The sequence below is a fragment of the Drosophila erecta genome, unplaced genomic scaffold (genome assembly GCF_003286155.1).
Source record: "Drosophila erecta strain 14021-0224.00,06,07 unplaced genomic scaffold, DereRS2 tig00000000-arrow-pilon, whole genome shotgun sequence".
NCBI lineage: Eukaryota > Metazoa > Arthropoda > Insecta > Diptera > Drosophilidae > Drosophila > Drosophila erecta.
This window is the reverse complement of record NW_020825194.1, coordinates 14,618,039-14,633,694: the sequence shown is the minus strand read 5'-3', so window position 1 is coordinate 14,633,694 and position 15,656 is coordinate 14,618,039. Positions and strand designations below refer to the sequence as shown.

Sequence of the window (15,656 nt, the reverse complement as noted above, 5' to 3'; positions counted from 1 at the left end):
TCGTCGTACGTTTCCCATTGTGACGTACATAAGGGGGAAATGGCAAGATGAATGGGATAAAAGCAAATCAGACAAATTGATAAAAAGTCACAAAATAAAGTCAAAGCAAATCACAATAACGGTCACACAAACACGAAGCCACGCCGAAACTGATAGAACTCCGTGTCTTGAATAAAAGTTATTGTTATTCCGGTGGACTTAGTTTTTGGGCTTAATTCATGTTTGCTTTCTTTTTGGTTGCTTTGTTTACTTGTTTTATATTATGCGAAGATTCGATTTATGGAGTGATGGTCACGTCGTGACTTTTAGTGGATAGAAACTACGTGGTTTCTTGTCTGACCTTGAGCAAATCAGACAATGTGATTACATGGAAAAAATAGGTTTTCTTAAGAATGAGCTGAGTTAAATAAGAAAATAATTTTATGAAATGAAACAAAAATGTTACTTTTGCATTGCGCATTTATACAATTTTCTGCCTATTACGTACATGTCATTTTCAAATTATCTTGCAGCTCAACCGCATTTTACAAATGCCCAATTCCAATTAATCTTAACTAATTGACTAGAGTTCAAAACTAATTGTTGCAAACAGTTTGATGGGTTGATTTAATTAAGTTTATGTTCGATGTAAGCCATGTTTTTCTGGGCCCCATCTTCATGACTTTCTTTGTGTATGTTACGATAATTACGCAGTCGTTGTCAGGCATAATTGAACTGCAGGCTGCAGTCAATGGCAGCCAGGAAAATCCACAAGATACATATCTGCACACGCACATATAGGTACATACATACATACGAGTATGTATGTGCATCTGTAACATACGTATTTTACCCGCCACGTCACTTGTGGCATGTTTGCATTTGCCATTTCAGGCGCATTAGGGGCAATTAAATACTGATGTCTTTCAGGCAGTTTGTGTAATGCAACGTTTGATGTTTGCTCCTCGATGTTCGATGCGGAGTGAAAAGTAGCGGGTCTTGCAATTATGTGGGTGGCATTTGGGGCACGTACAACAAACAATACCGTTAAATATAAAATACTTATCAGCTTTTGCTCTCACCTGTGCTGCGAAGAGGGAGCTTTGGAAAATCCTGCCTGGCTTGGCCTGGCCTGGCCCGGCCCTAAGTAGTCATCATCAGTCATGCGTGCGCAGATATTTTAAGTGCTTTCTCCCGGAACGTGCCCCGACTACTCGTGTTCCAGCTCCATTCCAGGACAGCTTATATATTCAGGCGAACGGCCACAGCTCCACAGCTCCAGGTACTATATTATAATAGCTGTGCTTATGGCATAGGCCGCCCACCAACTAAACCCGTCCAAACCAAACCCAACCCAACCCAACCGAACCAAACCAAACCCACGGATTGCCCATCTAACGGGGCGAATGCTTTAGGCCATGCTGCAATGTCTGGTTTAAGGGCCATAATGAATGGCCACTTGAAGCGCGTGAGGGAGTAAACTCGATGCGAAATTGTTGGGTGGTGGCGTTGGCCAACTGCAATCGAGATGATAGCAGTCGATTATCGACGAGGCAAGGGAAATATTATGCGATTAAGGTTCAGGAGCCGAGCAATATTGTCCATATTTGCGACTAGTAATTACACCTGTGGTTCTTGGTGCTAGCATAATTCTGTACAGGTAATGGAATATTTGTTGAATTGCTTTAAACTCTATGATTATAAGCACACATTCTTGGTATTGTGTGTTATGGTGGTAGGATTAAAACTTTACTCTTATTTGCCTTTCCCATGGCCAGATTGTATTCGGGGAATGTTTGGACACAACCAGGTCCTGATGCAATTCCAAGGGCTTTAATGCACATGCATTATAAATGCATTGCATTAATGGCATGACTCCTGCTTTCTGTTGCCCATGTTTCTGTTGTTCCTTCGAGTATTGTTGCTTCGGTTGCAATACAAGTATGTAGTATCGTTGATGTTGGTGTTTTGGATTTGGCTGTGTGTTTGGTAACAGGTTGGCCTCTACTGTTGCTATTGTCACAGCAATTGCTGTGTGCACTGTACTGATAATGGTATTGCTATTAAAGTTGTGCAGGGAGCAGTAAAACTGGGAAAATCACAAAACAAAGCACCGAAAATCTAGACGGCACATCATTTCCAAACTCCCTCTGTTGCGGCCGACACATTTTCCACCGCTTTTACCCCATGAGAACAATGAGTTTAGTGCAAATACAGAAAATAAAGAAAATTTTCTGTTCTTCTCTGAGGGAAAGCACGCTGCATTTGAGCCTGACGGAAAACAAACAAACAATTAACCCTGTGGCGTCAACTGGGTTCTGATGAAAACACTTTAAAGTTAATGGCATTAAAGTGGGAACTCCCAGGAAGGTGTTTTTAGTTAAGCACATCTGAGGAGTAAGGTTTTGTTGGAGATTTTTAGGAATTTATAATATTTTAATCCAAATTATTACACATAACATTTGTGAATTATATGAATACATCCGATGGAAAAACAACTTAAATACGAACTCTTATTACTTTTTAAAGCCTTTAGTGGGTTAAGAGTTTGTAGAAGTTCCTTCAAGGTCAGGCCAACTAATACATTACGGGTCATTTATTTGAAATGCTCTCATCTGGGCCTATGTACCCTAGTCTACCCACCGAGGAGCAATCCCTCGAAGCTGATTGTCAAGTATATGAAATATATCAAAACATTTGGCTGTGTTTGACAAGCAGTCAAACTCCTTGAGCGGCCGCTCGTCAAGTGCTGGGAAATCTGCCTCTCGACGGCACTTTCCATTCCCCCCAAAACCCCTCTATTTTCCGCACGAAAGAGGAGAACAGAAAAAGAAGGCAAAAAATAAGAGGAATTTACAAGAAATTTCATTTCCTGATGCTCAACTGGAAACGGTGGCGTGGTGATGGTCGGAGCCCAACTCCAACCTCCTGGCTCTCGACCCCCCGAGCTGTACTCATTTGGCTTTAACATAAAACCAATTTAAACTTGGCCAAGTGGCCGGATGGGTTCTGCCGGGTGGAGGACTGTTTAAGGTTCCTCAATATGCAGACAGACAATAACAAACTACCGCGCCAAGCTTTTACTTTGGCTGGAAAACGAGAAAGAAAACCATTTTAATTTCATTTGAGAGCCGTAATTTTAAGTTCGACATACCACCTGTCCTTGCCGATGGGTGTGGGGTGTGTGTGTGTTTGGGTGTGCGTGGGCGTTGGCGTGGGCGTGGGCGTACTGCCACTTAATACTCGTGGGAAAAACAACAATGGTAATCCCGCCGAAAAGGAAAAAGTTCAAAAAAACACACACAACTGAAGCGGCAAGGCAAACTGTTAAAGAAGAAACTTGATAATAACTCGAACTCGAACTCGCTTGCTTCCTGGCTTTGTTCCTTAAGACCCGAAGTTTTCGTGGGCGTCAGCCATGCCCCCTCTGAAGGATGCGCATGTGGCACGTTTGCTCCCAGTCCCCTTTCTTATACCGTTTGTCTTTCATAATTGTGGGGGATTGTGGAAATTAAGCGACTCGCTCATAATAAAAACCAGCATCCTCGACGATAACGATTAAGGCAACAGATTTATAGACACACACGTGTTTCCATACAACTGTGTTGGTTATGATATGAGATTGTGTGTGTGTGTATGTGGGTGTGATTGTGTTTGCTCCAACAGGTGCCAGGACTCGTCGCGTTTTCCCTTCGTAGCAAAGGACCCACTTCCAATCCCCTTCTTAGTTAAGTGCAAGTGCAATTTAAATTCCAAATTTGTTAAACTGTCACAAGTGTTTTGAATACGAAATGAGGAAGTCGCGCCGGAGGACAGCACGTTTTGTCACCATAATATTCTGTTCGAGGTTCGGTTTTCCTAATTTAAAAGTCGGAAAAAATAAACTTAATTATGTACCACTCTTAAAACACTTTTTTGGATATTTAATACATTATTTAAAAATATATTCTTATCTATAAAATATAAAATATATACATAAATATAAAACAATTCAGTATATAATAATGCTCCAATAGGCAGCCACACTTTTGAGGCGTTAAAGTGCTGAGTGGTTGAGGCCTATACTTTCGAAACGTACCTTCCTCGGCTTATATGGATTGCGTTGGGCCGGGCTAGGCATAATTATACAGCGCAAATCTGTGAAACTGTGAGGGGGGCGATGAACGATGCGAAGTGGCACGAATCGGGAGTTGGAAAGTGGGGGGCGTGGCAAGTCAGGTGAATGTGAAAATTGCTTAGCAAAAATAACAAAAACAAACCTGAAGACAGAGGAAACTTTGACTTTTGAGCATGGGGATGGTTCCTAAACAAACACGGACAGGACAACTTTGAGTTACGATGGAACACGCACGTAAATGTGTGAGTTTGTTTGTGTTGGTGTTGGTGTGTGTGTGTTTTGTGTGTGTGTGTGTGTGTGCCGTGCATGAGTAATAGTAATGATGTTGGCCCACTCAAGAAGTAGAGCACCACCCCCTCCTCGGCCATCCGGCGAACGCCATCAGGCTTATGAATAAATTAAGAGGGAAAACCCCACCCGAAATGGGGACAGAAGGCGCAAATAAAAAAGAGCAATTTAAATGCGAACGAAAAATGTTGGGGCATCTCCAAGGAGCCGGGCGAATCCGAGGGGCTGGGAAGGTGAGATAGGAGCGGGCGGCAACTGAAGATAATGCCGTTTAAATAGAATCCCTGGCAAAGGTTTTTCGCCGGCGACGCTTTGGGCCAAGTAAACTGCAAGACATAAAGAAAATGACGCCACTGACACTGGTGAAGGGTAGGGGAAGGGGTAGGGGGCTTGTCACCTTAGGGGAAGCGAAAGGTAAGACGGTAAGGCGCCACTCGCACAGGTGATTTACATAGCATACTTAAGTGGAGCACTTTGTGAGCACCACCCCCCAATCCCGCATTTGGGATATCATCATCATCAGCCCCAACAAATGTCGCACACACAAAAATCAGCTGGAGAAAGAAAAAGATAGATGACGAGCGATAGAGATGGGCATAAAGTGGAAGGGAGCTAGGCAACAACCGACTGAAATCATGAAAAAAACATTTTATGAATAAAATGTATTACAAGCGACAGCATACGGAGTTTAACATTTTTATTATGCCAGCGAGGGCTGAAATCAGATAAAAAGAATAACGATGGGGAAGATGAAACATTGATGAGATACACTGTGAACCAAAGGTTTAAAATTGATACAAATGGTATTCACATTTTCAACAAAACTCGTAACATCAATTTGTATGACATAAACCCCTTGACGGTTTACTGTTTTTCATAAAAAAGTTGTCTTCCGTTTTACTTATAAAAAACCATAGGTAAAACTTAAGTTTAACACTGCATTAGCAAAGACTTTAAAACCTTTATTCTAGTTCTCAACAAAATAACTCTGACCTAAAGTGTTCGGTTTGCGGAGAAGTGCGAGTAAAGCGTAAAAGCTACGGATCCCGGGAAGTCAAGTGTCAAGTTTGCCAGCCAGTCACAGTCGTAGTGGGATTCCTCGGATTAGCGTCGAAAACCGCGCCAGAGACGCGGACAAACAAGTTTTAAGCATTAGTCGTAATCGGATGAGGGGCAGAGATCCTGGGGTGAACCGATGGGGAACAGAGTCTCTTGGAGCGCACCTAATTCAATTATTATTGCCACTCCCCAAAAAATGTATGAGTCAGCCGAGGGTGGACGGGCTAAGCAAAATGTATTTTAAATAAATATGATTTATTATGTTTGACATGACCGAATAAAGGGAATGGATGGATGGGTCCCCCAACGGGAAAGGCAATCTGCTCGAAGAACTGCCGCCGCCCTGTGCCGTGTACTCAAAGTACATTTTGGTTTAAGGTACACATGGCTTTTATGGTGCCACGGGAAGGTGATTGGGGCAAACGACCTGACCCCCAGGGGATGGATTGTGGCTGCCACCTCTCGAAAGGCTTGAATCATCAACAGGTTGGTCGGGGATTGGGCAGGCTTGTAAAATCCCCCCGTTTTGGGCTTTGGATTGACAAACGCGAAAGGGAAAATACGTACATAAATGCAATATAAATTTACTGTATGATTGATATTGGTTATGCTCCATCGAACGCGTGTCTATATACTTGTGTGGGTACGCATGTACATATATAAACCCATGGAGCCATCCTTAATGGTCGTGATATAATATTGACACAGAGCACAAGAGCTGACTGGAAAATATCCAAAAAATATATTGCCAGGAGATTGCCGGTTATTAGGGGGATGTGGGTTGGAATCTTTTCAGCTTATTGGAGCCAGAAAATTGAGGGAAATGATGGGATTGCATTGAACATAATCCAATCCCCAAAAGACTTTAAGCCAGTGCAAGTGTTAAAAAGTATCTGACTTGTTTACTTCAAGGCATTTTCACACTCACTTGAAGCTTTAAATAGAATGCAGTGCACAATGAATAAGATATGTAGGAACAAATCATTCCCCTTTGTGCCACAATTTTCACATTTTTTAAAGTTCGCTTATACGTAAATTCCCTGCAAAGAAATGGGGTGTAAACTAAAGCCTTTAAAATAAACTATTAGGGTGTGAGTAAATGCATAAACTTGTTCACATAAAGCTACATGTAAAATATAGGCATCCAGTTTGCATATTTAATTGTATTTTGAGCTTGAAAGGGCGAGGAATTTCTTCCAATTATTTTGATCCAGCAAATTCTTCAGACATGTGTGCCACAAAATTTAGAAATATCAAAAACAAAACCAATGACACTTATGCCTTACTATCTGAAATGCCACAGGAACAATCATTAGTTCCTGACTCTCCTGAAAACAATGGATGTCGAAATCTAAGCCCATAATCTCCACAGATTAACGCACAATGGGTAGGATTCTATTTAGTTGGGGGTAACATGATTTGGCCGTCCATAAATTCACACAGGTTGCTTCTAATCAACGGAACAAAGCTTACCAAAATACCCCGCCCAACCATTCAGGAAGAATATCGTTTGGAAACCGCATTTAAAGCCAAAACTATATGACGTTGGGGCTTCCATTGGGCAGAATGGAAGGTGGGTTGATAAAGGTGTGTGCTTTTTGTGTGGAGACAACCAGTTGAATGTGGAATTGAATTTATATTGAGCCGGAGCACAGAGTATCGAAACTAGGACATTAAAGGAAAATAATAAAAAAATATATAAGTAATTTGTGTGTTTAAATATTTATTCAAACGGAATACCGATTTTAAAGTGCAAAACAACAACTTCATATCCGATGCACAAACTTATTTCTATCTACTCACAGTTTATTCGCCATTAGAGTATTTAGAGTCTCTGCCAGAACTTGTGGCCTGTGGTGGGGATTAGGGGACGGATCGAGTTTCGTGACGGGGGCAAATAAGTTTAAGTTCAAGCTCGACAAACCCCCAGCAGACCCGAAAACAATCCCGCTTAACCCTAAAATGTTTAGTTTATGGTCAGTTCTGGAAGACTGCAAAACGCTTGTAGGTGAATTTATGGACCCAACTCTGCCAGACATGCATACTCGGTACTTACTTTTTGGAGGTGTGCGTTTGTGTTTCTGCTCCTGCTCGTGCTCGTTCTCGTGCTCGAGCTGCCCATTTAGGCCCTTGGCCAGTGTTCTAAGCAAATAAACCCACACAAAACAAGGTCCAAACTGAAAATATTTAGTCGAGCTTTTATGCATAACTAATTGGCCTAGCCTGGTTTTGGTCTCACTCCAGTCCCCCGCTGTTCCTGCTTATGCACCTAAAAAAAATTTGGAAAATTTCTAAAATAATTATATAGAAAACAGTTCCCTTGCTTATAAAGGGAATCTTTTCAAATTTGTTATATATTGTATATATTTTTGATTAAATGTATAAGAAATAGTTCATTTGTACAGCTCTTTTCTTTATTTATTTATTAATTCGCAACAACTTTCTTCCGACAAACAGAGTGCACATAGGTTTTCTATCACGATGTTTCTCTAAGTGCGCTCGTGTCCCTTCGCCTGTTTGTGTGGTCATCGCCCGGCTGGTCCGTCTGCTGGTTGCCAAATATGTGCGCCACTGGTCCACGGGCCTGCGATGCTGGTTCTCGGTTAGGTGGTGCGTGCCGGACAAATGGACGGACGCATCAGGAATGTTGGCGCCTTCGGCGATTCCCTGGCCCAAAACCCTGTTTCCTCCAGCCCGCAGACAAAGTGCACAATTTGCCACAATGTTGCTTGTTGCCTCTTTTTGTTGCTGGTTGTCATCAACAACGTTATGTTGTTATACACATCATCATCAGTAGCTGCTCCTGCCTCCCCACCAGCACCATCATTATCATCATCATCCGCATCATGGTTGTCACGCTCTTACTGCCCTGTGTGCATTGTCAGCTAATTGAATTTTCAGCATGAAATGAAATTTAATTTATCTTTATTGTTTGCTTATGCCACCAAATGATGAAAAGAAAAACACGGCAAAGCCGAAAAAATCAAAAAACAATATACAACACCCTAAAATATGATAACAGCATTTTAATGCGCTCTTTGGCAGCTCATATTTTGTTGTAATTCCGAGTGTTTTATTTTTAAATCTTCCCAATAAATTACCCCCCTTTTAAGCTCCCAATTGAATGACTGTTATACGGTATGCTTAAATGTAAACGTTGTTCATCTGCAATTATTAAGAAAACGTACTTTTTTTTGGGTATTCAAAACATCGATTTTTTTCGTTTTTTTTTATATCTCCCTTTTGTGTCGCAAATCTGTTGGTTTAAGCGCATTGCTTTCAATGTTTGCCGAGTATAAAATCAAACAAACACTTTACGTTAATTTTGTTTATTCTTTGCAGGCCCTAAAATGAAGCTCCTCTCGGAGCTGTTGATGATCTGTTTGGGCTTGACCCTCGCAAAAGGTTAGTACCACGAAATACCCCAGAAGGAATTGCATAAATTTAAACATTTCTCACTTTCTAAAACAGGAGAGACAAATCTGCCACCCGTATTCACGCAGACCCTGAACAACATAATCCTTTACGAGAATGTGACTGTGGGTACGGTAGTCTTCCGTCTAGAAGCCTACGATCCCGAAGGAAGTCCGGTAACCTATGGAGCCATCGGTGCGGATCACTTTAGCGTGGACCCGGTTTCCGGAAACATAACGCTGATAAAACCACTGGACCGCGAGGAGAAGGATACCTTGAAGTTCCTGGTCTCGATAAGGGATCGCGTAGATCCCGAAGGAGAGTCGGAAAGGGATAATGTAGTCGAAGTGCCGATTACTTTTATTATTCTTGATCTGAATGACAATCCCCCAGAATTTCAAAATGTTAGTAACTCATTAACATTTAAAGTTTGTTACAAATTTATGACTGGTTAATTAAAATGCAGACTCCCTATGAGGCCGATGTAAACGAGGATGCCGCGGTGGGAACAACGATATTTGATAAGATTACCGTCAAGGACCGGGATATAGTTGGCGAAAGTCTCGACTTGAAATGCTTGCCCCAACAGCAAAGTCCCGAAGCTTGCAAAAAGTGAGTAGCTCTCAAAGAATCTAGAGAAACATCAAACTAATCATTTTAATTCCCAACAAGATTTCGCTTGCATATTATAAAGCGAGATGCCACCATTCTGGAAGCAGCAGTTGTGCTCAATGATACCCTGAACTACAATCAGCGGATGGTCTACCACTTCCAAATCGAAGCCACCGATGGGCCGCACAAGACCCAAACAACGTTTGAGGCGAGGGTCAAGGATGTGCAGGATAAACCGCCAGTATTTCAGGGCTCCCTCTCCACGATTATTGATGAGGACAGTCCCATTAACACATTGGTGCTTACTGTCCATGCTCGCGATGGTGATACGGGTGAACCAAGGAAGATTGTTTATGATCTCCGAACAAGTAAGTAGAGTCAATATAACCTTGCTTTAACTTGTACTCAAATGTGTATGTACTTCAATATACAGATCCCAATGATTACTTCCTGTTGGATGCTCAGTCTGGAGAATTACGCACAGCTAAACCATTAGATCGCGAAGCTTTGGAGGATTCCACTGGTATTATCTCGTTGGTGATTCGTGCTCGTGAGCTTGTGAATGGAGTGCCCAGCGAAGATCCTCTGACAAGTGCTACGGCCAAGGCAACGGTGACCATTAGGGATGTAAACGACTCCCCACCGGTCTTCAATCATAAGGAGTACTCCGTGTCCCTATTGGAGAACACCCTCCCTGGCACACCGCTCGCCCTGGACATGAGCGTCGGTGATGCTGATGTGGGCATAAACTCCAAATTCGCCCTGCGCCTGGATGACGTTTCCGGCGTATTCGATGTGGAACCTAAGCTGGTCACCGGTTACTCCCAGGTCAATATTCGCGTTGCAAACGGCACTCTGGACTACGAGAATCCCAATCAGCGGAAATTCATCGTTCTGGTGGTGGCCGAAGAGACAGACACCAATCCACGGCTATCCTCCACGGCAACGATTACCGTGAGTGTTTTGGATGCGAACGACAATAAGCCAGTTTTCGAGCAGGAGAGCTACTCTGCAACCGTTTCGGAGTCGGCGCTACCTGGTCAGTACATCGCCACCATTACTGCTCGGGATGTGGACTCCGGAAGTTATGGTGACTCCGGCATTCGGTACAGCTTATCCGGAACCGGTGCTGAACTTTTCCATGTCAATGAGCAGACTGGTGTTATAAGCCTAGCCAATTGCCATGGCAAAGGGGAGAGCAATAGACGCGAGCGACGTGATCTGAACGAGGATGAGCATGTCGAGGAAGGCGATGGCGAAAGTCACCTGGAAATGCTCTCCATGGAGGCGGCTCCTCGAGAAATTGGCACAGAGCCCACCGTCCAGTACACGTTAATCACCCAGGCGCCAGAGGAGCAGGCATCGTCGGTTCCACTATCAGCTCCTGTTCCACACGCAGCTCCATCTGGAGTTCCCGCAGCGACTGCTAATGACGACAAGGCACCGCAGACGTGTCTAGACTACGAATCGGAGACCACGTACTTCTTGTCATACAAGGTGAGTGACTGTCTCAATCTTCGTGTGCGGGTGGCAAGTTTTTTTTTATGTACGTTAGCTGGTGGGGGAATCATGTGGGATATGCCTCGCGTGGCAGATCCCTCCATAACATGTAGAATATAAATAACGAAAGAGGATTGAAATTCAGGCCTGCGTTTTCATACATTTGATACTTTCTTAACGCCTTAAATCTAATTTAAACAAATGCATCCGATTTTATCATTTAGATATCCTGCTCAGTAACCAGTTTTCTTTTTTACCCTTTCAAATTTACACTCAAAAACGTATTCTTAAAAAATCTGAGCAGTTCGCTGCACATCAAATATGAAAACCTGAATGAACAATTAACAATTGAACAATTAACATATATATAATCCTATTAAGTATTCCAAATGACACTAATTAACTATTATGTGCATACGCATTTAATGAGAAATTCTGAAATTAATCCAAGATCATAATGCTTATTCCACTTACATTTTTTCGAATTTTATGAAGTTTGATTCAAATTATTCCATCTTCTTCTTTAGGCCACCGACGATAATGGACGTGGCTCCGCATCCGTAGTGTCTCTACGGATTTCTGTAACTGATGCCAACGACTCCCCGCCAATCTGTGAAAGTCCTCTGTACAGGGCGAGCGTAGATGAGGGAGCCGTGGTCTTTGATTCACCGCTGATTGTCAAGGCAAGGGATGCGGACACCATGTCCAGAATAAGCTACAGAATCCGGGGCTCTGAGCAGGTGGAGAGCATTTTCGATATTGATCGTGAGACCGGGCAGATCATCATCAGGCCGAATGCCACACTAGACGTGACCAATTTGCATAGTGATCAGCTCATCTTCGCTGTGGAAGCCAACGATGGATTATTCACTGCTCACTGCGGGGTGAACATCACGGTACGGGATGTGAACAACCACGCTCCCAACTTCGAGCAGCAGAGCTACAGTGCCGTCGTCGAGGAGAACTCGGAGATCGGCACGAGCGTGGAGCGGGTGCATGCCACCGACTTGGATACGGGCAAGAATGCCGAACTACGCTATCGCATACAACAGGGCAGCTTTGACGACTTTGGCATCGTTGAGAGCACCGGCGAGGTGTTTGTTTCCCGGAAGCTGGATTTTGATCGACGCAACACCTATCAGCTGCAGATTCAGGCTTCCGATCTGGGAACGCCCAGTCTTACGGGAACCGCCACTCTGACGATAAATGTTCAGAACAGCAATGATAAGGATCCCTACTTTGTGCCAGCTACACAGCATGCTGAGGTGCGAGCGGACGCTCCACCCGGACAATTGGTCTACACTTTAATCGCCTTGGATCCCGATGTTGCCAGCCACAATGCTTTGGAGTTCGCCGGCACCGACGACATCACTGCAATCGATAAGGAAGGCAAGGAGTTGCCGCATAATGATCAGTTCAAGGAGTACTTTAAGATTTCCAGAAACGGAAAGGTTTCGGTCAACAAGCAGTTGGATCGCAATTTGTTTGCTGTGATGAGGATCAACGTTCTGGTGACGGACAGCACGGCTCCCAATGTCCAGCAGGTGGGGAAGTTACATAAAAAGCATTAAACTAACAATTTAATCGTTTTCTAATTTTCTAGGGTCGCGGTTTGCTGATCATTCAAATCATTGATGTCAACAAGAATCCACCGGTGAGTGAAAAATATTTCCGATTTAATAGGTCAAACATTACAATTTGAAATGCAAGAAGGTTGTCTTTCAAAATTAGTTAGGAAAAATCCAAGTTTTGGTTGGCCAATTCGATTTCATCCACACTGTCTGGACCCAGACTACGCGATTCCTCGTTGAAGGAAACTAGACTTGCCAAGTGATTGTGCTGATCTGAATAAATATTCCTAAGACGAATATAAATGTTATGTAGCTTTTTCCTTCTAAAATATATTATATTGAGCTTACAGTACGGAGATGCTACAGACAATCTTCACTCCCATCTTTATGACGAAGAAGATAAAAACAGCTGTACTTTCAGGGTAGAGATAGCACAAGCTGCCGTAGCCCAAAATAATCTCGTAGAGATTTAGGATGACATTGTCAATGGCCTGCACTATGATGGTAGGCATAAGCATCTCAGCTTGCGAATTTGTTAGAACTGGGTATCTAAATATAGAGATTTTTGCAATTACTAAATGGGGCATCTGCATAATAGATTCACTCACATGGCCACAATGTTAGAGGCCAATCCTACGAAGCATAGACAAAAGCGAATCACTATGAGACCACTGATAAGGAATGTGAAGATCTCCCTTATCCAAATCTCCTCATTAGAGCCATCCACGCCAGCTTTAACATTTTTCAAGTCTGCATATAGACGGTATACATTTAAATAAGTGGCATTGTGCAAAATCGAAAATACATTGATGAATAGAAGCTTAAGCTTAGGAGCGGATAGCTCATTGATCATTATTCCGCAGAGGAGTTTGATGGCATAGGAAGAAAATGTACGTGAAATTTTAGCCAATAATTTTGATACTGTTCTCAAAGCCACTGCTAATAAGAAAATAATAATATATATTTTTAGCGTTTTAATGCGCCTTGGAGTTTGGAGCAGCAGCAAATCAAGCTGCAAATGGTGGAGGAGCAGCCTGTGGGCACCGTACTGAACACTCTTCAGGCAACCGATGAGGATTCCAGCATTGGGGAGTTTAATATTAGTGACAACGACTATTTTGCCATTAACCAGACCAGCGGAATGATCTACACCATTGCCCGACTTGATTACGAAGCGGTAAAGGAGGTCAAGTTCCAAGTAACCGTCAGTGATACGGGTGTGCCCGCTCTAACAGCCACCGCTGATGTGGTGGTGGACATTATTAACCTGAACGATAATGACCCTAAGTTCTCTCAATCTGATTACTACTTTAATGTTACGGAAAATTCACCCCGTGGCACGGTGGCGGGAAAAGTGGAGGCTCAAGATGGCGATGTGGGCGTCTTTGGGGAAATCACTTACACGCTTATCGGAGAAAACAACAAGTACTTTAGCATTGATGCCTATACCGGCAACGTAATGGTGGCCAATTCCACTATTCTCGATCGAGAGCAGATCAAGGAGCTCACACTATCCGTGGTGGCACAGGATAAAGCTCCAGCTGCCGTCCAGAAATCGGCGACGGCAACGGTGAGTTGAAAAGTTATCAACGATTTACTTTTTACCTAACCTTAGTTACTTTATTACCCACAGATTCACATTAACATTTTGGATGTCAATGATAATGTCCCCGTTTTTACACGAGATGTATACAACTCTACGGTGGCGGAAAATGCGGCCTATCAGCCACCAGCAGCATTGCTCCAAGTTCAGGCCATTGACCAGGATGAGGGTCTATATGGGGATGTGCGCTATATCATTACAGCTGGCAACGAAATGGGCCTCTTCAAGCTCGATGCGCAGTCGGGCATTGTGTATCCAGCGCAAAGTTTGTCCGGGAAACATGGAGCCTACGAGCTAACCATTTCGGCACGCGACACCCAGGGATCGGGCACCATGGAAAGCACAACGAAAGCGATTATTACAGTACTAAGGGTAAACCGCCATAAGCCGGAGTTTGTTATACCCGCGCTGTCCAATGCCACCATTGAGATACCCGGTGATATTGTCCAGCCCGATTATCTACTGCTCACCGTCAGAGCAATGGATAATGATACGGAGGAAAATGGCAAAATTAGCTACCACCTGCAGGTGAACAATCGGAACGAGCAGCAGACCGGGGAATTCAAGATCGATGAAGTGACGGGAGAATTGCGAGCCAAGACCCAGCTGAACCGTAAAAACCGCGCCAAGTAAGTGTACATTCATTTTACGTAAAGCTTTCATAATGTGTAATCCTCAAATCCTTTAGCTACGATATAATACTGGTTGCCCGAGATGCAGGCAATCCTCCATTTGAGTCCCTACGTCTCCTCAGCGTAAGCATTGTGGATGCCAATGAAAATCGACCAGAGTTTCCCGATGCCTCCAATCCTTACAAGGTGTCAATCAACGAGAATAGCGGTCGTGATGTGAAGATTGGACACATTCAAGCGGCCTCAAGAAGCAAGCACAACCGTGATATATTCTACTACATGTTGTTGGGCAATGAGGATGGTGCGTTTTATGTGGACAAGCTGACCGGCGATATTTACACAAACAAGAGCCTAGATCGCGAAGAAACGGATGTGTACACCTTATACATCCTAGCCAGCATCAAGGCGGATCTGCATATCTCCGAGGAGGAACGCGCCTCTTTCTCGATTAAGACCCTCAATCGGGATAACACAGTCGCAAAAGTGGCCATCACGGTGTTGGATGTGAACGACAATCCTCCTGTGTTTGAGAAGCCCACCTACTATGCCGGAGTAAATGCCAATGCCAAGATGGGCGTATCTATTAGGTTGGTAAATGCAACGGATGCAGATCAGGGCAAGAACGCCAAGATCGAGTTCATGATCGTCGCCTCAAATCTGTATAAGTTTGGAGCCACCAAATCCACCGGCTCGATTGTGCCCAGTCCGTTTGCCATTTCGCAGGATGGGCGCATTTCAGCAAACACGATCATGGCTGAGTACAACCAGGATCGTTTCGAGCTGGAGATCGTGGCCAGAGAATTGGAGCAACCTCAGCGCTCGGCCAGTACTAAAGTGAATGTAAGTGATAGTAATGTTTTACACAACTATCTTTTAAATAT

At 43.5% G+C, this 15,656-nt stretch overlaps 2 protein-coding genes across 7 annotated transcripts in view; one reads left to right on the top strand and one right to left on the bottom strand.

Moving 5' to 3' along the window:
• The window catches only part of LOC6554054 (cadherin-87A), a 56,763-nt gene that overhangs the window by 39,214 nt on the left and 1,893 nt on the right, over positions 1-15,656 (top strand). For all 6 annotated transcript variants that reach the window (XM_026975883.1, XM_026975881.1, XM_026975882.1 and 3 more), the window contains 10 exons: positions 8,786-8,848; positions 8,915-9,261; positions 9,324-9,469; positions 9,530-9,837; positions 9,903-10,966; positions 11,497-12,513; positions 12,573-12,623; positions 13,511-14,110; positions 14,174-14,772; positions 14,832-15,615. In XM_026975883.1, the coding sequence (XP_026831684.1) occupies positions 8,794-8,848; positions 8,915-9,261; positions 9,324-9,469; positions 9,530-9,837; positions 9,903-10,966; positions 11,497-12,513; positions 12,573-12,623; positions 13,511-14,110; positions 14,174-14,772; positions 14,832-15,615 (4,971 nt within the window). In that variant the 5' untranslated portion in view covers positions 8,786-8,793. The remainder of the gene's footprint in view (positions 1-8,785; positions 8,849-8,914; positions 9,262-9,323; positions 9,470-9,529; positions 9,838-9,902; positions 10,967-11,496; positions 12,514-12,572; positions 12,624-13,510; positions 14,111-14,173; positions 14,773-14,831; positions 15,616-15,656) is intronic.
• Positions 12,625-13,467, bottom strand: LOC26526728. Its single transcript, XM_015155030.2, has 3 exons — positions 13,149-13,467; positions 12,889-13,089; positions 12,625-12,827 (listed from the first exon to the last, which is right to left on the bottom strand). The coding sequence occupies exons 1-3, from the start codon at positions 13,391-13,393 to the stop codon at positions 12,701-12,703; spliced, it is 573 nt and encodes a 190-aa protein (XP_015010516.1). The 5' UTR covers positions 13,394-13,467; the 3' UTR covers positions 12,625-12,700.